Here is a 26449-nt window from a genome sequence, read left to right as displayed (position 1 = left end):
TTTGCTTTTTTAATATATTCATTCAACAGATATCTTTAATGCTGTAAGGTGAGAATTAGAAAAACAGCCATGAACAACTGAGCCAAAGCCTTTACACTTGAGGGGTTTGGAGGCTTCTAGGAAGGTGGACATTGAACCGCTTGCTCTCATCATCCATTGCACATAGGAATCACCTAGGTAGCTTTAAAAAAAGGAAAGAAACTGATGTCTGGGTCGCATCCTCAGAGACTGTGATTTAATTGGGATGCAGTTTAACATGGGAGTTTTTCAAGGCTCCCAGGTGATTTGAAAGTGCGGCCCAGTTAAGACCCATTGCTTTAAACAAAGGGTTCATTAGAATTACGATGAGCGCTACAGAGAAGGGGAGGGTGGTGTTCTAAAAGCACAAGCATGCAGTGGGGCAGGAACCCTGAGCTGGAGGCCACGAAAGCCATTCTTAAACAAAGGCCAGCTGAGCACAAGGTGAATGGCTTTAGCCAAAGTGGGTGCAGGGAGCGTAGTTCAGAGAGACACATCTGGAAAAGTTCACAAGAAGAATCCAGGCTACAGAGAGCAGAGACAGATGTGACATGAGAAGAGAGAAATGGGCAGGGTCAGATTATGCAGGGCCTTTGAGGCACTTTTAGGGGTTTGGGACTTAATCCTAAAGCAGAGGCTTTCACTCTGAGCAGGCATCTGGATCCCGAGGGCTTGTTATAAATGCAGACAGCTGGGCCCCATCCCCAGAGGTTCTGATTAAGTAGGTCCAGGATGGAGCTCAAGAATGTGTATGTCTAACAAGTTCCCAGGAGATGCTGCTGCTGGTCCCAGGACCACACTTTAAGAAGCACTGCTCCAATCCAAAGCAATGGGAGAAACTCCCGGAGAATGTTCAGCAGGGGCATGGCAAGAGTTAGGATGCGTTTTTGCAACACGGTGCTATTCACCTCCATAACTCGCAAAGATAATGTTCCAGGGAGATAAAGGAAAGCACAGGCCGGGCTGGACTCCAGTGCAACTGGGTGATAACAATTCAGTTTGAATTCGCTGAGTAACTGACATGGGGTTTCCCTCCCAAGAAGAGCTGTTTTAGTTACTCTTGCCTAAATTCTCCGTTTCCTCATTTCCTCACATGATCACCTACTTTTAAAAATAAAGTATTGATAAGAGCTTGAAACATCAGAACACCAAAAAGTAAGATACATCTTCCTTTCTCCTTTTTTTTTTTTTTTTTTTTTTTTGAGACAAAGTCTCACTCTTTCGCCCAGTCTAGAGTGAAGCGGTGAGATCTCAACTCACTGCTGCAACTTCCACTCCCCAGGTTCAAGCAATTCTCCTGCCTCAGCCTCCTGAATAGCTGGGATTATAGGTGCCTGCCACCACGCTCAGCTAATTTTTGTATTTTTAGTAGAGATGGGGTTTCGCCACGTTGGCCATGCTAGTCTCGAACTCCTGACCCCAGGTGATCCACCCGCCTCAGCCTCCCAAAGTGCTAGGATTACAGGCATGAGCTACCGCGCCTGGCCCCTTTCTCCTCTTTATTCAAATGTCAAAGGATTGTTTTTACTGTTTTCACAAGTTCATCATTTTTCTGCAGCCAAGGCTGAGCCTACTGCCTTCCTTGTCCCATGCAGACAGAAATGATGCTGATCAGTGAGAATCCAGGTGCATCCAGAAAACGTGCAGCCTAGACAGCTAGAGGCAAATTTATATCACCTCATGGAAGCTCTGCTGTTTCTGTTGCTGTTGGGGTTGTGGGGAGGGATTTCTGCCTTAGGAGCAAAACCCAGGCAATAGACCATGGAAAGGATCACTGGCCTCCCAACACCCCAGCCCAGCCCAGCCCAGCGTCCCCCATACTTGCATCTACACAAACCCGTAAAGACATACAGACACCGTTGAAACAAAGAGGAACATTTGTCTCTCTCAATTTGCCACATCTTTTCTAACAAAGCAGAGTCAGCTGTGGACATGCAGGTTCACAGCTGTGTGTTCACGCCAATTTGTGCCTAGAAACAGAGTCTCCGCACAGCTCCCTCCCGCACACATGGGTGAGCAAGAGGGACAAGCCCTGCCGTTTTCCAGAGACCAGAGACCAGAGACCAGGGTGATTCTTTGGCAGCCAGTCTTCCAAAATTAGTTGGACATTTTCCCCCAGAGTGCCTTGAAGCATCAGATTAATTGTCTGAGCATTTGCCACTGCTGTTCAGTATAAATGGCTACCTGAATCCCTGGTGATCCCCGATCTCCGACACCTCAGCTATTTTCAACTACAAAGAACTCTGGAATGTAATGGCAGACCCTATTATTAAATAATTTCCAGTGTGTGTGTGCTCTTTAATTCCAACAGCACACGGCTCCAGGAGAAAAAAAAGAAAAAAAAAATGGCGATATTTAAAACAGTTGGTGGAGGGGGGTCCCTAATTAAGTTAATATTCAAAAGCACAATTCTTCCCAAGAGAAAGGGCCCCCATGTAGTCTACCTTCGTGTCCTCCACACCTCATAATTGCCCTTAGCTTCAGTGGATTTTCTTCTCACTCAGCCAGTCCGATGTGGTATTGCTGGAGTTTTGGCTGGTGGTCATTGGGAGACTGAGGATTTCTTAGGCTGTGACACAATCACACACGGAGGACACTTGATGAACCATTTTTTAACTTGAAAAAGGATAGGTTCTTGTTTTTTTCCCTGATCTCAGAGTGAGGCAAAGAGAAATGACCTCCACTTCAGGCTATGCCCTAAAGGGAAAGCTTACCACTAATTACATTATCTGTCATAACAACTATGTAGACACTGACAATGAGTGCCACTCTCTACTGAGCACTTAGAATGCGCCAAGCTCGGTTGAAATCTTTAGCTTTATCATTCCATTTAATACCTCTGGCATCTGTTAAAAAAAAAATAGTAAGTACAGTCTTGTGACCATCCCTAAATAATTCGATCAGCACATATTTCTTCAATGTCTGTTATGTGCCAACCATTCTTCTAGACCCTGAGAATATCTCAGTGAACAAAAGAGGCAAAACTTTCCGCCTTTCTGGAAGCTGTATTCTATTGGAAGAGAAAATAAATAAGATTAACTAGTAAAATACACAGTTTTACAAACAGGCTGAGGCTCAGAGAGGTGGATCTACCAGTCCACGCTCACACAGACAGCAAGAGAGACACACAGATTCCAGTCCCAGAACTCTCACTCCAAACCAGGCTAAGGTTTTCCCCATAGTGGAAATTTAAAAAAAAAAAAAAAAAAAAAAAAAAAAAAAAAGGTTTTCCCCATAGTTGAAATTAAAAAAGAAAAACAAAACAACAAGAACAACAACAAAACACTTTTTTTTCACCTCAGTTTAACCGAGGGTAGGTGCTTTCCTGATGGTCTCTTGAAGCAAGCAGGGACATCTCACTTCTCTGGCTTTCCCTGTCATCTGTCTGCATTTCCATGCAGCCTTGTTTTACGCTTTTACTTGCATTTCCATCTGGATAGGGTATTGCCCTTTATGCTTTTCTTAGGCATGCTTGATGTTGAATATTAAAATCCTGTTTCTCTCTTCGTACCCCTCATGCAGTATTAGCCACTTATTTCTACCTTTAAATTGCTGCACATGGCAGAACATTTCTTGATGCTTTTTTAGAAAAGCCTTTTATGGTAATTACAGCTTTCTTCAAGTGCATTTATGCTTCCCTTTTTACCGTGCTGTAGACATTATTTTGTTCATGCCTAATTTTTGTGAAGGCAAAAAGCCTGCCTACCTGGTAACTGTGTGGACAGCCTTTTTTTTTGTAGTGGTTGGAATTTTATGTGTAGAGTCTTGGAAACTCTTTCGTTTCCACTCTGCCAAAGCCATTGGATTCAGCCAGAGTTACTCGCTCATCATTTCCCCCAAGTACTTATTAAGTAGTGGCACTCCAAGAGTAAACAATCTAGACATGGTCCCTCCCCTGACAGTTTTACACCATAGCAGGAGCGCCTGGGGCAGCTGTTCAGTTCACAATAGGGGCACCATTCAAAATGTAGGTAATGACAATGAGTACATTTATTATGGCACTTTTCCAGCAGGTGACAGTAAAATGTCTTAAGGGAGGGCTGCTACATGGCCTAGCAAGCATCAAGGAGGTACCAGCCAATTGTGATACAGTGGGGCGGAGAGTACCACATAAAGGAAAGGATAAAGATGCCATGACCAGTGCTGCTGGCATGAGCTTGGGAGCTTTGGAAAAGCTTCCAGGAGGAGATGACTTCTGAGTGGGGATTTGAAGGATGTATTGAAGTTAGGGAGGTGAGAAAAGTGAAAAGGAAAGGCCAAGTGGCTTAAGTCTAACCAAAGGCTAAAGGGATATTGAGATAGGCTGATGTGGTAAGAGCCAGTTCATATAAAGTCAGCAAGCCCAGTTAAGGACTTCAGACTTTATCCATGGGTCAATGGAAAGCTACTGAAGTGTTTCCAGCAGTGTCCAGAATGTGAGAGATGGAGGCAGGGAGACCAGTTAGGAGGTTTTGACAAGCATCTTAGGAGGGTGGCTGGGGTTAACGTGGTAGCAGTAGGGGTGGAAGTAGAGCACAGATTCCAAGATATTTAGGAAGAAGGACAGATAGGAGTTCTTGCAGTTTATAGGAAAATTAGGCAGAACTTGGTTGGAATTAGATAGAAGAGACAAAAGAATGTAGGAGAGGAGGGGAATAATTAAGAATGCCTCCAACGTTTCAGTGGTGGGCAATAGGGTAGATACCTGGATGTGCCATGCACTACTCAAGGGGTCAGAGTTTGTGGGGAGGAAAGGTAAAGAGTCAGAATTCCTTTGAGTTTGAGATGCTTATGAGTGTACAGGTGGGGAACAGATGGCTATGTTGAGATGCAAGTTGGAGTTCAGGTCTAGAGGTCAGAAGACTGGAGTTGAGGATTTAGGGGCCATCAGAATATAAGGGTGTGGGTTGTTTTCGTTGTTGTTGTTTCTTTTTTTTTTTTTTTTGAGACCGAGTCTCACTCTGTTGCCCAGACTAGAGTGCAATAGCACAATCTTGACCCATTGCAGCCTCTGCCTTCTGAGTTCAAGTGATTCCCCAGCCTCAGCTTCCTGTGTAGGTGGGATTACAGGCACCTGCCACCACACCCAGCTAATTTTCGTATTTTTAGTAGAGATGGGGTTTCACCATTTTGGTCAGGCTGGTCCTCAGGTGATCCACCCACCTCGGCCTCCCAAAGTAGGTTTTTTTAAATCCCAAATTTCCACATCACCTCTCTCTATATAGGTTGGAATATGACAGAACTAGTCCATTCATATCACTGGCGTCCTTGAAAATTCTCCGTGGGAAGAGGACTTTTGATCTTAGAGAGGAAGTTTCTATTATCTTCTCATGACCCTCAGAAGAGTTTATAGATACAAGGCAGGCAGACAGAAAAGATATAGCACCCCCTTATTGTTTTTATCCATTTGAGCACCTTCTATGTGCCTAAAACCAGGCGAAACTCTGGGATTCAACAGCAAACAACCAAATCTTGGATCTCATGGGGGTTTATGTCTAGGGCTAAGTTTCTCAACCTTAGCACAGTTAACATTTGGGGCTGTATCATTCTTCACTGTGGGACCTGTCCTGTGCATTGTAAGATGTTTAGCAGTATCACTGGCCTCTACCCACGAGATGCCAGTAGCACCCTCCTCAAATTGTGGCAATCAAAAAATGTCTCCAAACTGGGCACGGTGGCTCATGACTGGAGTGCTGTAATCCCAACACTTTGGGAGGCCAAGGCAGGCAGATCATTTGAGGTCAGGAGTTCAAGACCAGCCTGGCCAACATGGTGAAACCCCATCCCTACTAAAGAAAAAAAATATATATATATATACACACACACACACACACACACACACACACACATATATATGCACACATATATATATAGTCGTTGTTGTTTGTGTGTGTGTGTATATATATGTATATATACAGAAAAAAAATCAGTTGGATGTGGTGGCATGCATGCACCTGTAGTCCCAGCTACTGAGGAGGCTGAGGCAGGAGAATCATTTGAACCTGAGAGGCGGAGGCTGCAGTGAGCCAAGATTGCACCACTGCACTCCAGCCTGGGCAAAAGAGTGAGACTCCATCTCAAAAAATAAAAATAAAAAATAAAAAGTGTCCAGACAATGCCAAATGTTTTCTGGAGAGAAATAGGGGTACAGAATTGCCTTTGTTGAGAACCACTGGTATAGGGTCATGATAGAACCTGCAGTCTCCAGGCAGCCAGCTCTCGATCCATAAAAGAGGAACCAAACAGGTATGCTTTAAGGGGCTTTATATTAGTGGTCTTGGAGACAGGCAGTACCAGCCTGAAATCCAGAAGACTTCCTATAGGAGACTTCCTGGATGCCCCAGTATAAGCTTATACTTGGATGCCCCAGTATAAGCCCAGTCCAACTTCAGTTATAGCATCCTCTCCAGAGAAATGCCTCTACCTCATACCTGTTTTGCCCTCCAGACTAATTACTTCCTAGGTTTTGTTTTTCCTTAAGCAGAATCTGGCTTTGCACTTTACAAACACAAAGGATCACCTCCTCAGAAGGCCACCGGTAGAATGAACTTGTGCTGGGGTTAGCTTGGGGTTGCCTAGCAACGCCGTGCACCTACCAGGGCCGTTTTCTTCCTCTTCAAGCTAAAAGCTAAGTCCTGTCCATTAATTCCCAGCTGCCCTGAAACTTCTCAGAGATTTTCCAGCTTCCTACTGCTCATGTTTTCATCTTCCTCATGTGATGTGGAGAAAACCTGCTACTGTGGTCTGTTTATTTCACTTCAGTTGGTCGGCATGGGAAGGGTGGGGAGGAAGCAAGAGAGAAAGAGAAGGGGTTAAAAAAAAAAAGCCTTATTCAATCTAGAAATATATGTATTTTGAGTGCGTATCTCTGACTGACACGCTAGTGTTTTTTGCAGATTTAAATCTGATGTAGCGGACGTGGGTTTCCTATACAATGAGGTTTCTGTTGACACATTGGACATGAATTTAGTCAGACATGAGACCTCAAAGTAGCTAAATAACAAAGCTCCGCCAAATAGATACCATGCTGAGCAAATGTTGATAGGTCTGTCATTTAGTGTATTTTCTGTGATCCGTTCCCCAAAACTCTACCAGTAGAAATTGTTAAAGCTGAAGGTAGCTGGAGGTTGAAGAAATTCTCTTTTCCTTGAGAATCTGTGAAATGTCCCTTGGGCTTTTCCTACTGAGCTCATTTTGTTCCTGCAGAAATGTTTGTGGCATTTCTCTGCAACTGGGGATGGCTTTCCCTCCACATACCCTCTCACGGTAGGAAGAGAACAGGGGTTTTCCAGGCAGGGCCACAGTCAGGAAAAGCATGGAAATGTGAATCTGGGCTTTGTGAGGAAAGGTGTGTAGACCAAACAAGCCTTTCTCCAGGTGTGCACACACTGGTGATTTACTTGCCTGCTGGACTTAGCACCAGGCTGTGCAACAAAAGAAGACGGTTTCCCTGGTAAGAGTCTCCTTGTTTGCCCTCTCAAGACAGCTCAGCTTCCCTAGGGAGTGCCCCACATAGGTCTCCTCTGTTGCATGCACTCCTCACCCAGATCCCAATCCAATACCACCTTCTGGAAAGGATGAGAGGCAGCAAACACTGAAGAGTGAAACTCCTCTTCTTAAAGAAGTAAAACTTAATTGCATACCCTTGAGACCTTACTTCTTAGGAAGATGCCTTTAAATTCCCACCACCGGCCAGACACAATGCCTCATGCCTGTAATCCTAGCACTTTGGGAGGCCGAGGCTGCAGGATCATTTGAGGCTAGGAGTTCAAGACTAACCTGGGCAACATAGCAAGATCCCATCTCTACTAAAAGTTAGAAAGAAAAAAATTGCTGGGCTTGGTGGCACACACTTGCAGTCCTACCGACTCAGGAAGCTGAGGCAGGAGGATCACTCAAGCCCAGGAGTTCAAAGTGGCGGCGAGCTATGATCATGCCACTGCACTCCAGCCTGAGTGATAGAGTGAGACCCTATCTCAAATTCCCACCAGTGCCATATGCACATACTAGGTTTATCAGCATTCTCATAAGGGGTACTCAAGAGAAAAGAAGGAATATGCTAGGTGAAGGCCTCTGGAACACTGGAGAGAGGAATAGGGGAGATGCATGCTTTTGATTCACAAGATTTGGGCCAGGAAGGTTTCAAATCAATTACTTCCATCATTACAAAGCTTTTTATCCTCCGCCATGGCCCAATCCAGCCTGCACTTTATGTAGTTTAAAAATAGGCATAGAAAAAGATGGAAACAGAGATGGTGGCAGAGGTAGAGATAGAATTCAAGATAGATATTCGAGGAAATTACTTTCTGGGGAAAATTAAATTAATGGTCATTGGGGTATATTTAAATTAAGTAAGAAAACATATCCCAGTGCACAACTCTGCACATTTACTAGAAGTCATTGCATTGTACACTTAAAACAGGTGAATTTTATGGTGTATAAATTATGCCCCAATAAAGCTGTGAAAAGAAAGAAAAATGAGAAGATGTCTAGGAATTCTTGCCAGCATGAAGGTTTTGTGAATGTGGCCACATCCTAGTAGTTCTCTGCTTCTCCCCTACCTGTTATAAAGAGTCACGGAGGCTCTGCTAGTGAGACCTTTCCCCTCTCTCTTTAGTGCACCTCCTTTCTCCACTTCCCTCCCCCAGACTCCCTTTGTCCAAACTCAGATCAGGAGAGTGCTGGCTGCAATTGTTTTGGGACCTGGAGTAATTAGAAAATTACACAGGCAGCTGATTCTGCACAGGCACGTGAGCACATGCTCACACACACACACACACACACACCCCAATAAAAGAAAAGAAATCCACAAAATAAGAACTACTCCTACCCCACCACCCTTCCCCCAAGCACATATATTTTTTTCTTCTATCTTTCCCCGATTCATGGCACCCAGCATCTATACCCTCCACAGCCTTCGAATCCTGCAGTATTTTCAAATCATGCCATAAATAGGTTGAGTGATAAGCAGCCAACATCTTTAAGTGCCCCTTAAAACTAAATATTACCTGTACAAGCATATGAAAATAGCTCAGCAGAACCATCCAGTTTTCGGTCATGAGAAGCTCATGATAATCCTATGTAAATATATATTTAAAACTCTGAAAGATGGCGGGCACTTTGCCTCCATCCTGGGTTGATAGGGAATTTTTTCTCTTCTACGGAAGAGCACTTCTTAAAAAAAGAAAAAAAGAAAGAAAGAAAAGCTTCTTTTCAGTAGCATCGATCCTGAGCTATTGGCTGGAAATCACAGCCTAGCTAGTCTGGTTGTCAGCTCAGCACTGGTTTAGTTGTCTGGGATGTGCATTGAACTCCCCGCTTTGGGAAGGTTGCCTCTGACCTAGGTCAGTTGTCACTGGGGATCCCCTGCATCTGCGACCCCACTCTGTCTTGCTACTGCATGCGTTGCCTGCTCCCCTGACTCTGTGGAAGGCAGGCGCGGGCCCCACTGTGAGGCTGGCCCAGCGGCTGCCCTGCGGCCTTGCTCCCCTCTGCATGGCTCCCCTGCTTCCCCAGCGCAGCCTCACGTCCCTCCTTCTCATCCTCTCCATTTCTCCAACCAGATGGCTGCCCTGACTTGTGCAACGGTAACGGGAGATGCACACTGGGTCAGAACAGCTGGCAGTGTGTCTGCCAGACCGGCTGGAGAGGGCCCGGATGCAACGTTGCCATGGAAACTTCCTGTGCTGATAACAAGGATAATGAGGGAGGTGAGCACGCGTCTTCTCATTCCCAGCCCCTAAGATCAGAGCGTTGTCCATGCTTTTGTCATGAGTCATTTTTCTTCTGAAAGACCTCCCCTGCACTATTGTCAAATGTTGTTGTAACATTTTCTTTGAAGCAAATGCAGCAGAGAACAGGTATCCTTATGCCAGGGGGCATCTCTGGGAGACACCGGCTAGAGGCACTGGGGGTTGATGCTGGCTCAGAATTCCCAAGTGTCCATTGCCACGTAAAGGTCGCTGGACCCTGGCACTGCCTTCAGGGTGACCAGTCCTGCCAGACCTTTCAGGGCTGGGGACAATAGTCGGTGACAATGAGGATGACAATCTATGCCTACCACACTAGGCTGTCATAAGCAATGCCTGCTGCCTTCATCCTTACAGCCCTTTGAGATGTCACTTTACAGATGAGGAAACCAAGGCCTGAAAAGTGATTAAGTAACTTTTTCGAGATAATCCAACCACCATTAGTAAAATTGAGACCCAAACCCAACTGAGGCTCCAAAGTGTCTGTTCTAACTAGTTGTCAGCAAACTATGGTCCATGGACCAATCCTGGCCTGTAAGCTAAAAATAGTTTTAACATTTTTAATGGCTGGGGGAAAAAAATCATAAAAAGAACAATATTTGATGGTGTGTAAATTATGTGAATTCAAATTTTGATGTTTATAAATTTTTAAACAGCTTTATTGAGGTATAATCAACATATAAAAAGCTGTGTATATGGCCGGGTATGGTGGCGCACGCCTGTAATCCCAGCACTTTGGGAGGCCATCACCACCATCAAGGCCATAAACATGTCCGTCACCTCCCAAAGTTTCTTCCTACTGACTGAACCAAGGGTCGGGCTGCTTGTTTTCAAGGTCCAATAACAAGATGCAGACAAACTGGGAAAGTAACCAGAAATAAACTCTCCCAGGTACAGGGAGAAGGCCAGAGATAATTCACAGGCCAACACAAAATTACAAAGTTTTCCAGTGCGTATATACCTTCTAAGCTATGTGTCTACGTGTAAGTGTGCATTCATCTGAAGACAAAAGTGATTGATTCCATCTAATCTATAACTAAGGTTTGGGTCCTGGAGAGCTTCTTCCAGAGCCTCAGTAAATTTGCTTAATCTAGATGGGTCCTGGTGCCAGGGGTGATAACCCTTATCTTGTCTCCAGCTAAGGTGTGGAAGTCTGGGGAGTTCCTTTAGACTCCCAATAAAACTTGTTTAATCCTAAACGGGTCCTGGTACGAGGAATGTAAGAATTCCTTCATTATCTCATGAAGGTTCAAGGCCCAGGAAAGGCCTAGGCAAGACTCTTGGTGGGCTTTTGTTACATTCCAGCCTTTGTGTAAGGGCGCTGGCTCTTTCCGCCTATAATATTTGACCTAATCATTCATTCAGTGCCAAAACAGTTGTCAGGGAAGCCCGCCTGTTCAGCTGTTGCTGAGACATAGCCTGCCACACTGCTCTCTTTGTGATTATTGTTGTGATTATTGTTGTGGGGTGACTTTTTGGTTTTAGAAGTTTTTGTGGTAAGAACATTTCAATGTGAGATCTACCCTCTTAGCAAATTTTGAGTATATACTACTTTGTTAGCTATAGACACTATGCTATGTGGTAGATCTCCAGAATGTCTTTATCTTGCATCAGTGACACTTTGTACCGCTTAACCCACACCTCTCCATTTATTGGAATATAACCATGCCCATTTGTTTATGTTTGGTCCAGGGCTGCTTTCACTCTCCATTTCAGAGTGGAGTCACAACAAAAACCACTTGGCCATCAAAGCCTAAAATATTTACTCTCTGGCCCTTTACAGGAATAGTTTTCTGTCCCCAATTCTAAACCTCTGAGCTGAATTTCCCCATGTTACTTCCTGATGGAGTGCTAAGTTTCTGGGGCTAAATGAGGTTGGCTTAGCCTGTGGGCCACCTGATCTCCTAAGAATACTGTGGAATGTTCCCTAGACTTTAGTACAGGTGTGTTATCCACCCCCACCAAAATTACTAACTGATCAGAATTCACTAGGAGCAGAAGTTGTTTCAGAGTGTAAGAAGATCCATGAGTCCAATCATTTGATTTAACAAAAATGTATTTAGTGCCACCTTGGACCAGCCATTGAAACCTAGGAATATGAATGACCAAACCAAAGTCAATCACTGCCTTCCTGGTCCCAACAGGTCCTTTCAGTGATGTCCAGGGCAGGGTGCAATCCATCAGGGTGGTGGATGAGAGTATTAGATGCTCTATTTTTATTTGTTCTCATCCTCTTAATGGATATTTTGCAGTTTCCATAATTTATGATTGCCATTGTGCCTGTATGTAATTTGTAAATAAACAGATGTACATACACTGATAGGAATACACAATCAAAACAGTTTACAGACCTGATGTGGTTTACAGAGCTCCCATTCATTCATTTTCTCTTTCCTGAAACAGAGCCAAAAGAGAAAGCACTTTAATTCATTTTTTAACAAGTTAAGGCATAACTACATAATGCATTTTTTTTCCAAGTCAGAATCGCACGACTTTTGCTGGTAAGATTCACTGTTTTTCCTTCTGCCTCCCTGGCGATTTCACTGAGCACAGCGGTTGCTTACAGATCAGCTTCTACTTCCAGAAAGGAGCTGCTCTCCTGGCTCCCTTCCCTGTTCCTGGTGTCAGCAGCTGAAAGCATAACAAATGGCTGGAATGCTGCACAGAGGGAAGAGAGGAAAGTCTGGGGGACCATCTCCCCAGCATACCCTGCACTACCCACCTCCCTCCCCACCAGCCTTACCCCTGATCCCAGCTCCCACCCGGCCAAAACCAAATTCCTGTAGTGATGGGGCTAAAAGAGGCTCACAGGGTCCCCAGTCCTAAGGGTTGCCCACCAGGCACAATTCAGGATCCCCCCCTTACTGGCAGAGACAAAGCAGTCTAAAGGCAGGGCACAAAAGCAAATGAGGCAGTGATTATGCTAAAGACAATAATGGCCTTGTTATGGGAACTATTAAAGCAAACCTCCCAAGGAAGTAATTAACCACAAAGGGAAAAAAAAAGAAGGCTGCGTGGTATTTATAAAAAGAAACTCCCAGTTAATTCAGAGTTGCTTATGTCAGGTGAGAAGGGTAGACACCAATTCTGTCTCACCTGGCGTAAGCAATTCACAATTAACTGAGTTCTTTTTTTGGAGGAGATTCCTTGGTGTAGAGTATCCTTTTTGTGGTTAATGACTTCCCTAGGAGGTGTGCTAAGCACTTTGCTGTTTATTGATAAATATTAAGGTTGCTCCTCATCAACTCCAGATTCAATCCTGCAGCACACTAATTATATCACTCTTTTTGTTTGGTTGGGGTGGGGGTGGGAGTCCTGCCCTACTCTCTGTCCTGCTTTGTGAGTTTTCAGGAAGGGCTATGTGAGTTTATAAACCTGGCAATGGGTCAGAGGCACCCGGGCAGAACATGAATGCAGACCCTGGGAGCAGCTGCAACGAACACATTGTTATAAATTTCGTGAATGGGCAAAATAATACAGCAATCTACCGAAGTAGACTGGAAAAGGCAAATCACTTTTCCATCTAGAAACACTCGAAAAAAAAATCTGAAGGGATATATATTTTTTTTATTTTAAACTGAGATGGATATAGATACAAATACAGATAGAGATATCTGAAACCTTTAACAGTCTTTTTTCAACCTAGGTTCCTCTATGAGAGAATTAAGCCCTAATACTTTATGGCCACTAGTAGTTCTGAAACTTCAGCATGTGGCAAAACCACCTTGATTCAACACAGAGTGCTAAGCCCTATCCCTAGAGCTCCTGATTCTCTAAGTCTTGGGAGGGCGGTGCAAGACTTTGAATTTCTAGTAAATATCCCAGCAGTGCTGACACAGGGGACACTGATGCAGGTCCTCCTTGAGAACCACTGTCCTAAGCCATCTGATCTATGCAATGAATTAACTTCTCTCCTGTGCATCTAGAATGGTACTGGATAAAGTCCCTCCTTTAGAAGAACTGAGAAAACTTTCACTCAAATATGCTCTGTAGTTAGCAGTGTTGAGATGAAAATCCCTGTTGGAGAAGGCTGCCTTAGAATATCCCCGCCAAAACAGTTTATGCCGATTCCCTGCCTTCTCATCCCCTTGGCTTTCAAAGTCTCCAAACACCCCTAGTCATGTGACCGCCGCTCATGTAACCTCAGGAAGCAATGGCTGATTCTGAAGGGACAAGCCTTACCTGCCCATGGCCACTAAAAAGAAGTGGAAATGGTTCAGACAGACATGGCAGCCAGCAGACTGTCTTTTTAGTAGTAAGAGATCTTCACTTGAACTGCTCACCCCAATTTGAAAAAGAAGAGACTCAAAGAAATATTTTTGCTTACAGAAGACAAATACCAGCTCATTAAAGTCTGAGAATACATACAACATGTGCACCAAGTGACAGGCAGATAATATTTAATTATCACCACCAAGACAGAGGTGCGAGATTTAGTTCATCACAGCCAGGGGTAGGAGAGAGGGTGTAGAGTTCCTCTAAAAGTGGGAACCGCAAGGTGAGGAGGCGTTGTTAGACCGTCTGACCCGGTGAGACAGTCCTTATTCCTTCTCCACTCCCCTTTATCACCCTGAACTTAGAGTCAGGAGCCCTAGCCCTCCCATCATTTCAAGCTGGCATAGGAGTGAGTCTGAAGCTCCTGTGGAATCCTATGAGATGCTTTCTCCCATCTGTGGACAGCAGTGACAGTGGAGACCAAGGGAGGCGATGTCATAACCACATCACCTGGACATAGGGGTAGGAGGAAGCCCTTTTTAGGCTGAGCTCGTCCTCAGTCACCCCGCATCACCTTCTTCCTTACTAAACTAGGAGAGATGTCTTTTTCTCCCCGTTCTGTTTCAACACAGCATTGAAAGATGTTTTGCACCTTCTCTTTCATGTCCCTGGTTTCTGAACAGATGACACTGTATCATCATAATTGATTAAGAGCTTGGGCTTCAGAGTCAGCCTTTGTATCCCAGCTCTGCAAGTCACTTTGCTTCTCAAAGTCTCAATCTTCTTATCTGCAAAATAGGCATGGCAATGCCAATGCCACTAGCTGGTGTGAAGTTTAAGTAAGAAAATGCATGTGATATATTTTACAAGACACCTGGCTCATAGATGCCCTCACATATTGGCTGCTGCTAGCATTGACATTATTAATATTAATGTTATTTTCTAGAAAGGAGACCGAATTCATATAGATGGAACCCAACCAATAATTTTTCCAGTGTACACAACCACAAAGATTCTAACTTTGTGCTTATTGAACTTCAGTGCTGCGTGACTGTGTGGAGGGCTTGTTTAAAAGTCAGATTTCTAAGTCCCCACCTTAGAGGTTCTGATTTATTAGTCAGATATAGGATCCAAGAATCTGTACTTCTACCAAGCAACCCAGAGTGTCTGATACAAGTGTGTTTGCTCTGCAGGTGACATTTTGAGATAAACTTTTTTAAAAAATGGCTTTCCCTGGGTGGGCTGACCCAGCCTAATGTCACAGTGCTTACACCCCAAACCCTTTCCCCTAAAATCCCCAAAACACAGGAGTGCAGTGAGGAGAGGAGAATTTTATTTCAGGAAGAAACAAGTAGCTGAAAAGACATGAAGTCTGGGCATGGTGGCTCACGCACATAATCCTAACACTTTGGGAGACCAAGGTGAGTGGATCACTTGAGCTCAAGAGTTCAAGACCAGCCTTGGCAACATGGTGAAACTCCATCTCTACAAAAAATACAGAAATTAACCAGGCAGGCATCCTGGCATGTGCCTTTAGTTCCAGCTACTCAGGAGGCAGAGGTAGAAGGATTGCTTACTCAGGAAGTTGAGGCTGCAGTGAGCCGTGATTGCGCTATTGCACTCCAGCCTGGGTGACAGTGTGAGACCCTGTCTCAAAAAAAAAAAAAAGACATGAAGATATTTTTCCATTTAGGTCCTTAGTGAATGACTTCAGTATGATTTAGAAGTTCTCCATTCTTGGGTGGAGAGTTGGCTAATGTTTGTTTCAACGTTTAAAAACCTTTAACTCTCTGTCATTGGGGTACGAATTCATCCATCCACTCATCCATCCATCCATCCATCCATCCATTCATTAGCTTATTCATTTATGGTTTAACAAACATTTGTTGAGGGTTTACTAAATGTTAGACCCTGAAAATAAGCCTTTAGAATACTAAAGCAAACATGACATATGTCCACAAAGAGCTCACTATCCATCTACAAAGGTGGATAAACACATTGTTATTATTATTATTACAGTCCAGCATGTGAGAGGTGACAAGGATGGACCATCTTATTAGATAGTAGTTCAGTGGGAGCATAGCAAAGGGACTGTCACATGTATAGGTGTCAGGAGCATGACATGAGAGAAAGCCCAGCCCAGTGTTAAGGCCAGGCTCTTCAGCTCGTTCCCAAGGAGTGTCCTCAAAGCCACAGATCTGTGTGATCAGTAACCCCTGGTAGAGGCTCTTCAGATCACTAGCAGTTTCTGTAGTTCCCTCTCTAAATGAAGGACTCCACACTGGCTTCTCCGCAGAGCAGTATTTCCCACCCTACCTCCATCTGCAAGGCTTGGTTCCTTGCTTCACTCCAAAAGAGGCTGCCTTGGGTTAAGAGACGTGGATGCTGGCCTGAGCTCCAGGCATGCCATCCAAGGCACTCCAGCCAGGTCTAAATGAGGAGAAATAACACTGGAGTCTGTCCAAAGCACTTGGAACAGACAAAACCCACCCCTCGCCCACTGCCTCCTTCCACTCCCTCCCCATCCCATAACCATCCAAATTGGTTTGACACGATTCAGGAATGCTCTTCCAGCATTTATCTCACTTGTTAATTAATAACTCACCTTGTCTGTGCATTTAGCAGAGCCAAGCTTGGGACTTCAGGGACTCCAAAGGGGTTCTGGTTCCCAGGCCCAAATAGTCCAGTTTCTTCCTCCAGTGAGAGACAAACCTTGGTGAACCCATTGTAAATGCCTTGATTAATATATTCCAATCATGTTGATGGATTGGTTGGGTGGGGAACAGCTTAAAAGTACAACATTGTGCTATTAATTGGGTTGGATGAGGATTCCCTTTGCAGTCCAAGGACCTTGTGGCAAATGTAGCTGGGCCATAAACAGAGTCCCTGATTAGCTCCCAGAGAGAAAAGCAATGTATCTAATGCTTAGAAGGAAAACTTGGCCTTGAGGACACTGCCAGCCGGCCAGATGCTGGGTCTCTCTTATTTAGGAGGGAAGTAGAATAAGCCTCAACTGAGATCCTCAGGGAACACATAGCAACAGGGATCTGAAATTATTCGGCTCTTTCAGTTGAAATAAGATCTTGACTTCCTGGGCATATTTGACTAGAGAATCTTGTGTTTAGAAAACTGTAAGGTAGAGGTTCAGTTTTATTTTATTCTACTGAGGTTTAGAAAAAAGATAGAACCAACTGGGCACGGCGGCTCATACCTGTAATCCCAACACTTTGGGAGACCAAGGAGGGTGGATCACTTGAGGTCAGGAGTTTAAGACCAGCCTGACCAATATGATGAAACCCTGTCTCTACTAAAAATACAAAAATTAGCCGGACATAGTGGCTCACACCTGTAGTCCCAGCTACTCATGAGGCTGAGGCATGAGAATCTCTTGAACCCAGGAGGCAGAGGCTGCAGTGAGGCAAGATCATACCACTGCAGCACTCCAGGCTGAGTGGCAGAGCAAGATTCTGTCTCAGAAAGAAAAGAAAGAAAGAAAGATAGAACGTATTCTCTTGCATATAAAAATTATAATCAGATTTTATATATTTTATATATATTTTTTATATATTTTATATTACATAAAAATATATATTTTTAATATATTTTACATTATATAAAAATATATATTTTTATATATTTTATATTATATTTTTAATTTATAATTTTATATATATTATATTTATATTTTATATTATATAAAAAATATAAGCAGAGCTTGCTCTGCACCTGGGTTACAGGAACAGCCTCGCAAGTGGTCTCCCTGCTACTCCTTTTGCTATCTGCTCTCTGTTCCTCCACACAGCATCCAGAGGGACTGTTTTGGTAGGTTGATGCAAAAGTTATTGCAGTTTTGACCGTTGAAAGCAATTAATTTTGCACCAACCTAATACACTGTAAATTTCATCATTCCATGTTCTCAAAGGGTTTCTCATGAAGTTAGAATCAAAATCAGATTTTTTTTTCACCTTGACTTAGAGGGCCCTCTGTGTGTCCCTTGCCTTGTCTCTGACCTGTCCTCCCCCATCCCCTCCGGAAGCTCAGCCTCATCCACTCTGGCCGGTGTTCAGACCACACAAGTGCAAAGATTAGTTCCACCTGAGGGTCTTTGCTAGTGTAAGGTGGAAATGCCCAATCCAGGCACACTGTGTCACTGGCTCATTGTAGTCATTCAGTTCTCAGCTCAAATGCCTAAGAAGGACTTACTATGAAGTCTTCCTCTGTCTCTCTCCCATCAACCATTAGTGTTTCCTTTATGGAAATATCACACTCCTAAATTTTCTCACACTATTATTCTTGTAGGTTCTCTGTTTCTTCACACTAGACTACAAGTTCAATGAGTCTACTTCATCATATTATTTCCATTATACAGATAAGGATACAAAGGCTCAAGAAGTTAAGACTCAGAATAGGCTTTTCAGCTAACCATCATGATATATGGCTTTTCTCCTTTAAAGCCATTGGCTCATTTTTTCTAAAACACTCAAAAACTTTGGACGGTGTTTCTGAAGAAGATTCAAACAAGTACAGAATGTGTGTTGCTGCAAAGAAGCCTTAGAAAAAAATCACCTCAAAGACAAAACTTTTCCGTTGAAAACCTTTTCCTGGTACATGTAATTGACCATTGAATTAGTTTTTGTTTTTTTGTTTTTGTTTTTTTTTTTAAAAAAAGGTATTTAAAGTTTATAATTTACCCAACACAGCACTTTCAGGCTTTTTTAATCAAGTCTTTATTAGTTTAAATGGTTATTAAGTGTCTCTTAAGGGATTATGTTTTTTTCCCCCAATTAGATGACAAATCAAATATTCATTATGAAATTGTGATGAAAATGCATAATCTGAAAAAAATTTTTAATCATGTAAGTCACTATGGACTTAGTTTAGGGAATTAAAGGATGAAAACGCAGATTTCACTGGTGGCAAGGAGGTAATGTTGATATCGTTATGTTGGCTTCCTGTATTTGTGCCTTGGCCAGAGTCTTGCCCTAGATGGTGGCAGGCACACCCCTGCCATCCCCCCAGTCTCTGTGATCAGCATTTGAATAAAAAGGCAAGGTCCTCGTGCCATCACTAGCTCTTGCTCCCACAGTCTTCCTCCCAGTCCAGATTGGTGGTTCCCTACTGGGGCAACTCGCTCTCCCAGGAACATCTGGCAGTGACTGGAAGCATTCATGAGTCGTGGCGGTGGGGAGGTGGGGAGGTGCTACTGGCATCCAGCAGGTAGAGGCCAGGGTTGCTGCTAAATGCCCTACACACATAGGAAAGCCCCAAATCAAAGAATGATCCGACCCAAAATGTCAATAACGCCAAGGCTGAGAAATCCGATATAGACATTTAATGTCCCAGGAACACATCTGTCTGAGGGACCAGATGGTCCCAAAACAGGCAGTGTCCATGGGCCTGATTTGAAAGGACGTGATGTCCAAAACCCTAAGACATTGAGCCCTTACCAAGGGCCAGGCCCATGCTAAAACTTCACCCACATTGCCTAAATAAATCATAACAATCCCCACAAGAGCCCTAAGAACCTCTCATTATCCTTTACATAGAAGCAGAAACTAAGAGCCAGAGAGGTGAAGTGGCTTGTCCAAGCTCCCCAAGCAAAAACATAGCCAAGGCAGGATTCAGAACCTGGGTCAAGAGCCCTCCTCTGGGCGCCTCACAGCACCTGAGTGTTTGTTGTGTTTGGGCTCAGAGCAAGGCAGAGCATAAGGGCTTGAACAACCTCTGCCCCGCGGAAACACGAATTCTGCAGCATGCTTAAAAATACCGTCGACGTTAGCTTTTCCCTCCAGTTTTGGATTTGGAACGCGTTTTTGCCACAAAGTGCTTAGGCACTGAAATGCCAGGGGGTGAGCAGGGGAGAGTTGAGCAGTTGGACTTTAAATAGCAAGGTGTTAGCAAGCAGCACAGCAAGAGCAGCTGCCCAAGGCCTGTGCTCTTTTCTTTGACTTTCTATCTTCTCAGCCAAGAGCTCTAGGGGATTGGAGAGGGGCCAGAACTCTGTGGCCAAGTGCAAATCCAGAGAAAACTGCAAGGTGTTCCCCAAACTGCTGTGCCTAATGCTTTTCTTCCTCCCCACTCACAACCAAGACCTAACCTTTCCACGAGGATTCTCCTCCTCTGCCTGTCCTCAGGGTATGTCATCATGGAGCTCTCCCCACCCCTTTCAGTTTTCTGGAACTCCATGGCCACGTGCACTGAGGCATACTACCGCTTTCATTTATGAGAATCACAGGATGATTTCATTTGTGGGAGTCTGGAAATGTCAGATGCAAAAAGGCTAAAATATAGAGTCCCCAGCAGCTGTAAAGCCCAGGGAGGGAAAGTCACCTACTCAAGGCCAAGGAGCAGGTAGGGCAGACCTGAGACTGGAGTCCTGGTTTCCTGGCTCAAAATCCAGTGTGCTTTTCTCAATGCTATGTCACTACCAGAAGGATCCAGTGACCCTCAGGAGAATGGGTACCTGCCACTACTGGTTGGAGCCAAGATCTGTCTCAGACCTGGGACCTAGATTAGAATGAGTGGAGGTGCCTAGGGCACCTCACAGTGAGTGCCACCTTCACTTTTGCCCCCTCAGCCCTTCATTCACCTCTTCCTAGTTGCAACCCTGCTCAGACCTCTTGTCATTGATGGCAATGACAGAAAACACCCTCTCCCACACCAGCCACACTCCTGGACAGACCCCTCACCACCAAAATCATTTATTCATTCAACAAACATATACCAAGCCCCCACTCTGTGGCCGGGCATGTGAATGAGAAAGACTCAAACTCTGCCCATAAAGAATCCTCCGTCTGGTGGGAAGTAAAATACATACGAAAGCTGTCACTGCAGAGCCACGTATTAAGGGTCCATAATAGAAGCAAGGCCAAGAGACCATGGCCGCTCACAAGAGAGGCACTGAAGGCTTCCAAAATAGGTACAGCTTGAATATTAAAAGATGTAAAGGAATTAGGCAAGGAAGGAGGGAAAAGCATTGTGAATGGAGGAAACGGCAAATGCACAGAGGCAAGAAACAGCAGTGCCTGTGTGGGGCCTCTGAGAAGCCTGGTACCTTGCAGCCTAGTCCACGTGGAGAATGGAGGAGGATGAGGCTAGAATGGGGTTTGCATGCAGTGCTGGGCAGAGCGCAACACAGCCAACATATTTGTTTGTGCCTCCCACCACATAGCATCTCAGTCTTCAAAACTGCAATCATGCCTGCCCTCAGACAGAAGGCCGATATATCTGCTTGCGTTATTATAAACACACACACCACAGCTGAGAAGCAGGCGTGGCCTTTTGTTATACTCCCTCCATTGCACTTAGGCATTCTTTCTCCCAGGGAGAGGAGACAGCCTGGCAGGGTAGTCAAGAGGCTTTGGGATCTGAGCTTCAGGTCATGTCCCAGCTCCTCCGCTTCCTCAAGATATGAGCTTAAGCTTAAGCTTTGTCCTCTGTAAAGCAGAGCTAGGGCTAACTTCTACCTCATAGGATGCTGTGAGGCTGAGATGAGTTAATGCATGCAGAACAGTCAGCACAATGGTTCGTATACGTCTTCTACGTCAGTGAGCATCAGAATCACCTGGAAGGCTTCATGCACAGATGGCTGGGCCCCACCCTCAGAGTTTCAGATTCAGTAGGTCTGGCAGGAAGCCCAAGAATGCGCATTTCTCACAAGTGTCCAGATGATGCTGACGCGTTGAGAACCACTGACTTAGTGTAATGCATGCCTTTTGAAGGGAAGCTCAAGTGCTGGCAGAGGGATTCCTCCGCGCGCACCAGCCCTGGGCCAGCTGATGAGGAGAGACAGGCCAAACAGCTCTGCATCCTGAGGCAGTGGCCACTTGATTAGCATGTGGACCTTGGGTATATTTCTAGGTTCACTGAGGTCCTTTTCACAGAAGCTTGTCATCCGGAGAGGAGTCAAGGCTCCAACTTCCCAGCATTCATCCTCCTCCTTCAAGACTGTTGGAATAAAAGAAGAATGTGGAAGGAGTTTGCTGGGAGAGGGCAGTGATAAGTGACCCTGGTTCATTGCCTTTTATGACATTCTGCTGCTTCTGCCATACCCCCTGCCCCACTTAGGACAGGTGATGCTGTGCCATTTACTGCTGGGGTCCACAGACTTTGGAATCAGACAGACCTAGCTGTACATTCTGACTCAGGTTCTTACTAGCTGTGCTTCCTTGAGCAAAGGATGTAACCTCTCTGAGACTCAGTTCTCTCATCTAAACTGGAAACAATGATATCAACCTCATTGGCCTGTTGTAAGGTTTGACTAGAAAGTTTAGACAGAGCAACTTAATGCCCCTTTATTTAAATGGCTGCTCTGAGTGTTTGCATCTCCCTGTATGATGTGAGTTCAGAGATTCTAAAAACATACACTCCCTCCCCATCAAAAACTCACCATTTCAAATAATGCATACATTTCAAAATCAGGAACCCATCTTTTGGTCCCTGTTATAATACATTTCCCTCAATTTCATCCCCACTGGCTCTGGAATGAGTGCTGTCTTCCCTCAGAGATCATGAACCCGTGACCCCCAAGCTGGGTGGGTCACTACCATGTTCCGTTTAGCCACACAGGCTTACAAAAATCTTTGCATTCATTGCTGACTTTTAGAGGATTTCATTTAACTAACAAAGAAACTGAAGGCCTAGAGGTTAACTTGCCCAGAGTCAAACAGTGGAAGAGCTGGGATTGGAGCCCAGTTCTTTTGATTCTAAATGCCTTGTTCATTCTTCTCTCAGACCCTTTTTCGGAAAGTAATTTTATACCAGGTGTGCCAGAGAGTCCAAAGCCGCTAGGTATCTGGGGTCATGCTGGAAAAGTGGAATCCATGGAGAAGACAGATGCAGAAAAGAGAAACGGCAGTCCCCGGAGCAAGCTTCTCCTGCTCTTACTTCTGCCGTGCTCACTCAGAAAATTTGTGGCTCAAGGAGTGTAGAATCAGGGAGAAAACCCCAGCCTACCTGGGGTCCATCACTCAAAGTCTTAGTCCTTTAATGAGCAACACTAATATCATCACTACCCAACTAGCACACTGTCTGCCAGGGTGGCCATTGCATAGGCCTTTGACATGCTCTGTTTGTCTATGCATCTTGCCACACAGATTTTTGGATGCCCCGTTACCTGGCCTCTCCATTCCCTACTCCTAATCCTTAAGGCCATGATTTCTTAGTAGCTTTCCACCTCCACTCAGATCATGCCAACAACTTCTCTGGGCCGGACTATGGGTCCTCCAGCTTCTAATCTGTTCCCCACAGAGCAGCTGGAAGAATCCTTTTAGAAGTCAGATCCTATCACACCCCTGTGCAAGCCTTGCCAGGGCCTCTCATCTCCCGTAGCATGGCACCCAGGTTGCCACAGTGGCTTCCATTGCTCTGCATAAGTGAGTCCCTGCTTCCATGCTGATCTCATTTCCTCTCTCTCTTCCTCCTCCTCTCTGCCCTATACCGGCCATCTTGCCAGTCCTACAACTCACAAATACACTTCCACCCTAGGCTTCTGCACTTGCTGTTGCCTCTGCTCGGGGTGTTCTTCCAGATGTTTCCATGACTCATTTCCTCCTTTCATTTAGGTTTCTACACAAATATCACTTCCTCAGAGAAGCCCTCCCTGACTTCCCTGTCTAAAGCAGAAAATCCCCTCCTTCATCACTCTCCAGCCCTTTACCCTGCTTTACTTAGTGTCTTCAGAACACTGTCACTCTAAGTCCATCAGGCATTCATTTGTTTATTGTCTATTCTCCCCCTCTAGAATCTAGGGCCATAATCACAGGGTCCTTGTCTGCCTTGGTCAACTCATTGTTACACGAATTGAATGAATAAAAGCTTTCATGAGAAGTGTTTGGAATCGGAAGCAATTGTCTTTTATTCAATAGATTATTGGGAGATAAATACATTTCATTTTAGGATTTCAAAAAACATGCATACAGACAGTGACACCCACGTCACTATATACCGCCGACATCATTTTATCAATGCAAAGAAAATCCAAATATAAAATACATCTTTTCAGTAAGGCACGAAGACAGGGTTGTACTGCTCTTCATCTGTATCATTGACTTGGCCTCATCCTGTCCATTGACTTCCTGTGGGTTGGTGCAGTAGGTATGAAAGCCTCATAATCCTGCTTTAAAACAAGAGGAAAGGCAGAGGCTGCTGCGGATTGTTCTTGGGTGAACTCCGACCTCCCAAACTACAGCTTGCTGGAGAAGCATAGAGTAGGGGAGAAGAACAGCAAGTCTAAGGCTGGGCCGGCTGCGCATGAATCCCAGCTTCCCCACCCACCAGCAGCTGCCCAACCTTAGTCAAGTAACTGACCCTCTCTAGGACTGGGTTTCTCCATCTGAAAAGTGGAAGTAAACAAATGGTTACTACACAACAAGTCCTTCTGCTTATGGTTTATTTGATTTTTTTTTTTTTTTTTTTTTTTGCAACAGCCCTGTTAAGCTGGTGTGATTATTTTTATTTTACAGATGAAGAAACCAAGACTCAGAGAGGTAAAGTAACTAGCCCAAGGTCACACAGCCAGTATTTTGCTGACCTGGGGTTGAACACAGATCAGCTGCCTCTAGATCCTGTGATCATAACTGGCAGTATGATACTAATTCCTAGTACCTACACCATAGAGTAGATGTGAAGATTAAATGACAGCCAGGCACAGTGGCTCAAACCTATAATCCCAGCACTTTGGGAGACTGAGGCAGAAGGATTGCTTGAGCCCAGGAACTTGAGACCAGTCTGGTCAATATAGCAAGACCCTGTCTCTACAAAAAATTAAAAAGTTATCCGGGCACAGTGGTGGGTGCCTATAGTCCCAGCTACTCAGCAGGCCGAAGCAGGAGGATCTCTTGAACCCAGGAATTTGAGGCTGCAGTGAGCCAAGATTGCGCCACTGCACTCCAGCCTGGGTAACAGCACAAGACCTCATCTCTAAAAATAAACAAATAAGTACAAAACAAAATAAACGAGAACATCTCCAGAGAGTGCTAAGCACCGTGCCTGGAACATGACAACGGCCACGTTTAGGAAAGACATTGTTTAGAAATTAGTACTTCCAACTCCTGTAATTCCACAGGAAGCTCATAGGATAGCCAAGTCCAGGCCCTTCTACCAGCTGGCAGTCTGGGCTATTTCTTTATGCAGCAGAAGGAGAAGCATCATGCCCCCCTACTAATCCTCTCCACTCTGGGGCCAAGCCTCTCATCTTCCCCTCAGGGACAAGGTCTTCCCTCAGGCGGAGAGTAACTGTTCCAGCTTGTTGCTCTGAGGTGTCGGTGGTGACAGCCCCTTTTCTTTCTGAGGGACTCAGCAGGTCACTGTCTGGCACCAGGCTGCCACCCCCTGCCGGGCCTGGGCTGCGCTGGCCGTCCGCTCAGTTCTGTGTGACCTGTCAGTGAGCTCTTTGAAATGGAGGTTGATGAGGAACAGAGCGGGGTAGACCAGGCAGCGAGAGGCCAGGAACAGCAGGCAGAGGGCAAGCATTTGGGGAAGTCAGAGGCCAAGAGCAGAGGCCCCTGCTCTCTGTTGCCAGTGGTTTTTGTAACAGCAAAGTGGGGAGACAGCCGCAGCCAGGATAGAAATCCCCCAGGTATAAAACACGTGGCTCTAGGCTAACAAGGGTGAGACTGTGCCAGAGAGGCCTGTCAGAGGCTGTCCAAGGTGGGAAATTTCTGATCAAATGAGATCATTCCCAGAGGCCCTTTCTGGGTTGAGAGTCAGCAGGGGCGGGGCAGGGAGAGGAAAAGAAGGAAGGGGAAAGAGAAAGAAAAAACAACTAAGAAATAAACATGTTTTCTGAAGCTACAGTATTTCCCTTCCTAAGTCCTGCAGCATTCAGAGGGTACCTATATATGGCTGTGACTGCTCCCCGCCCCCTGTGAAGAACCCAGAGCAGAAGTCAAGAGGCTTTGGAGGAGGCCGGGTGTGGTGGCTCGCGACTGTAATCCCAGCACTTTAATGCCAGCACTGTAATCCCAGAAGTCAAGAGGCTTTGGGAGGTCAAGGCGGATGGATGACTTGAGATCAGGAGTTCAAGACCAGCCTAGCCAACATGGTGAAACCCCATCTCTACTAAAAATACAAAAGTTAGCCAGGCATGGTGAAGGACACCTGTAATCCCAGCTACTTGGGAGGCTGAGCCAGGAGAATCACTTGAACCCAGGAGGCAGAGGTTGCAGTGAGCCGAGATGGAGCCACTGCACTCCAGCCTGTGCAACACAGTCGAGGCTCTGCCAAAAAAAAAAAAAAAAAAAAAGAGGCTTTGAGGTAGACAACCAACGTGTGAATCATGAATCACTTCTCCATCATTTACTAGCGCTGTGACCGTGGGCAAGACCTTTAAGCTCTATGAACCTCAGTTTCTTTATCTGCAAAATGAGGATCATAGAACCCACCTCAAAGGGTTCTTGAGAGCATGGCTGGATGCTGGCTGGATCTCAGCACAGGCTGAGAAAGCACAGAGGGGCTTAAGTGGCTGGCAGAGGGCCAGGCACTTAAGT

The 26449-nt window shown here is 45.1% G+C and overlaps 1 protein-coding gene across 11 annotated transcripts in view; it reads left to right on the top strand.

Annotated features, from left to right (window-relative positions):
* The window catches only part of TENM2 (teneurin transmembrane protein 2), a 702758-nt gene that overhangs the window by 591866 nt on the left and 84443 nt on the right, over positions 1-26449 (top strand). For all 11 annotated transcript variants that reach the window (XM_038009398.2, XM_038009393.2, XM_073010537.1 and 8 more), the window contains one exon: positions 9561-9707. In XM_038009398.2, coding sequence (XP_037865326.2) covers positions 9561-9707 — 147 coding nt within the window. The remainder of the gene's footprint in view (positions 1-9560; positions 9708-26449) is intronic.

Source organism: Chlorocebus sabaeus, chromosome 23, assembly GCF_047675955.1.
Source record: "Chlorocebus sabaeus isolate Y175 chromosome 23, mChlSab1.0.hap1, whole genome shotgun sequence".
NCBI lineage: Eukaryota > Metazoa > Chordata > Mammalia > Primates > Cercopithecidae > Chlorocebus > Chlorocebus sabaeus.
Note: the sequence above shows the minus strand (reverse complement) of the source record. Positions and strands in the feature narration are given on the sequence as shown.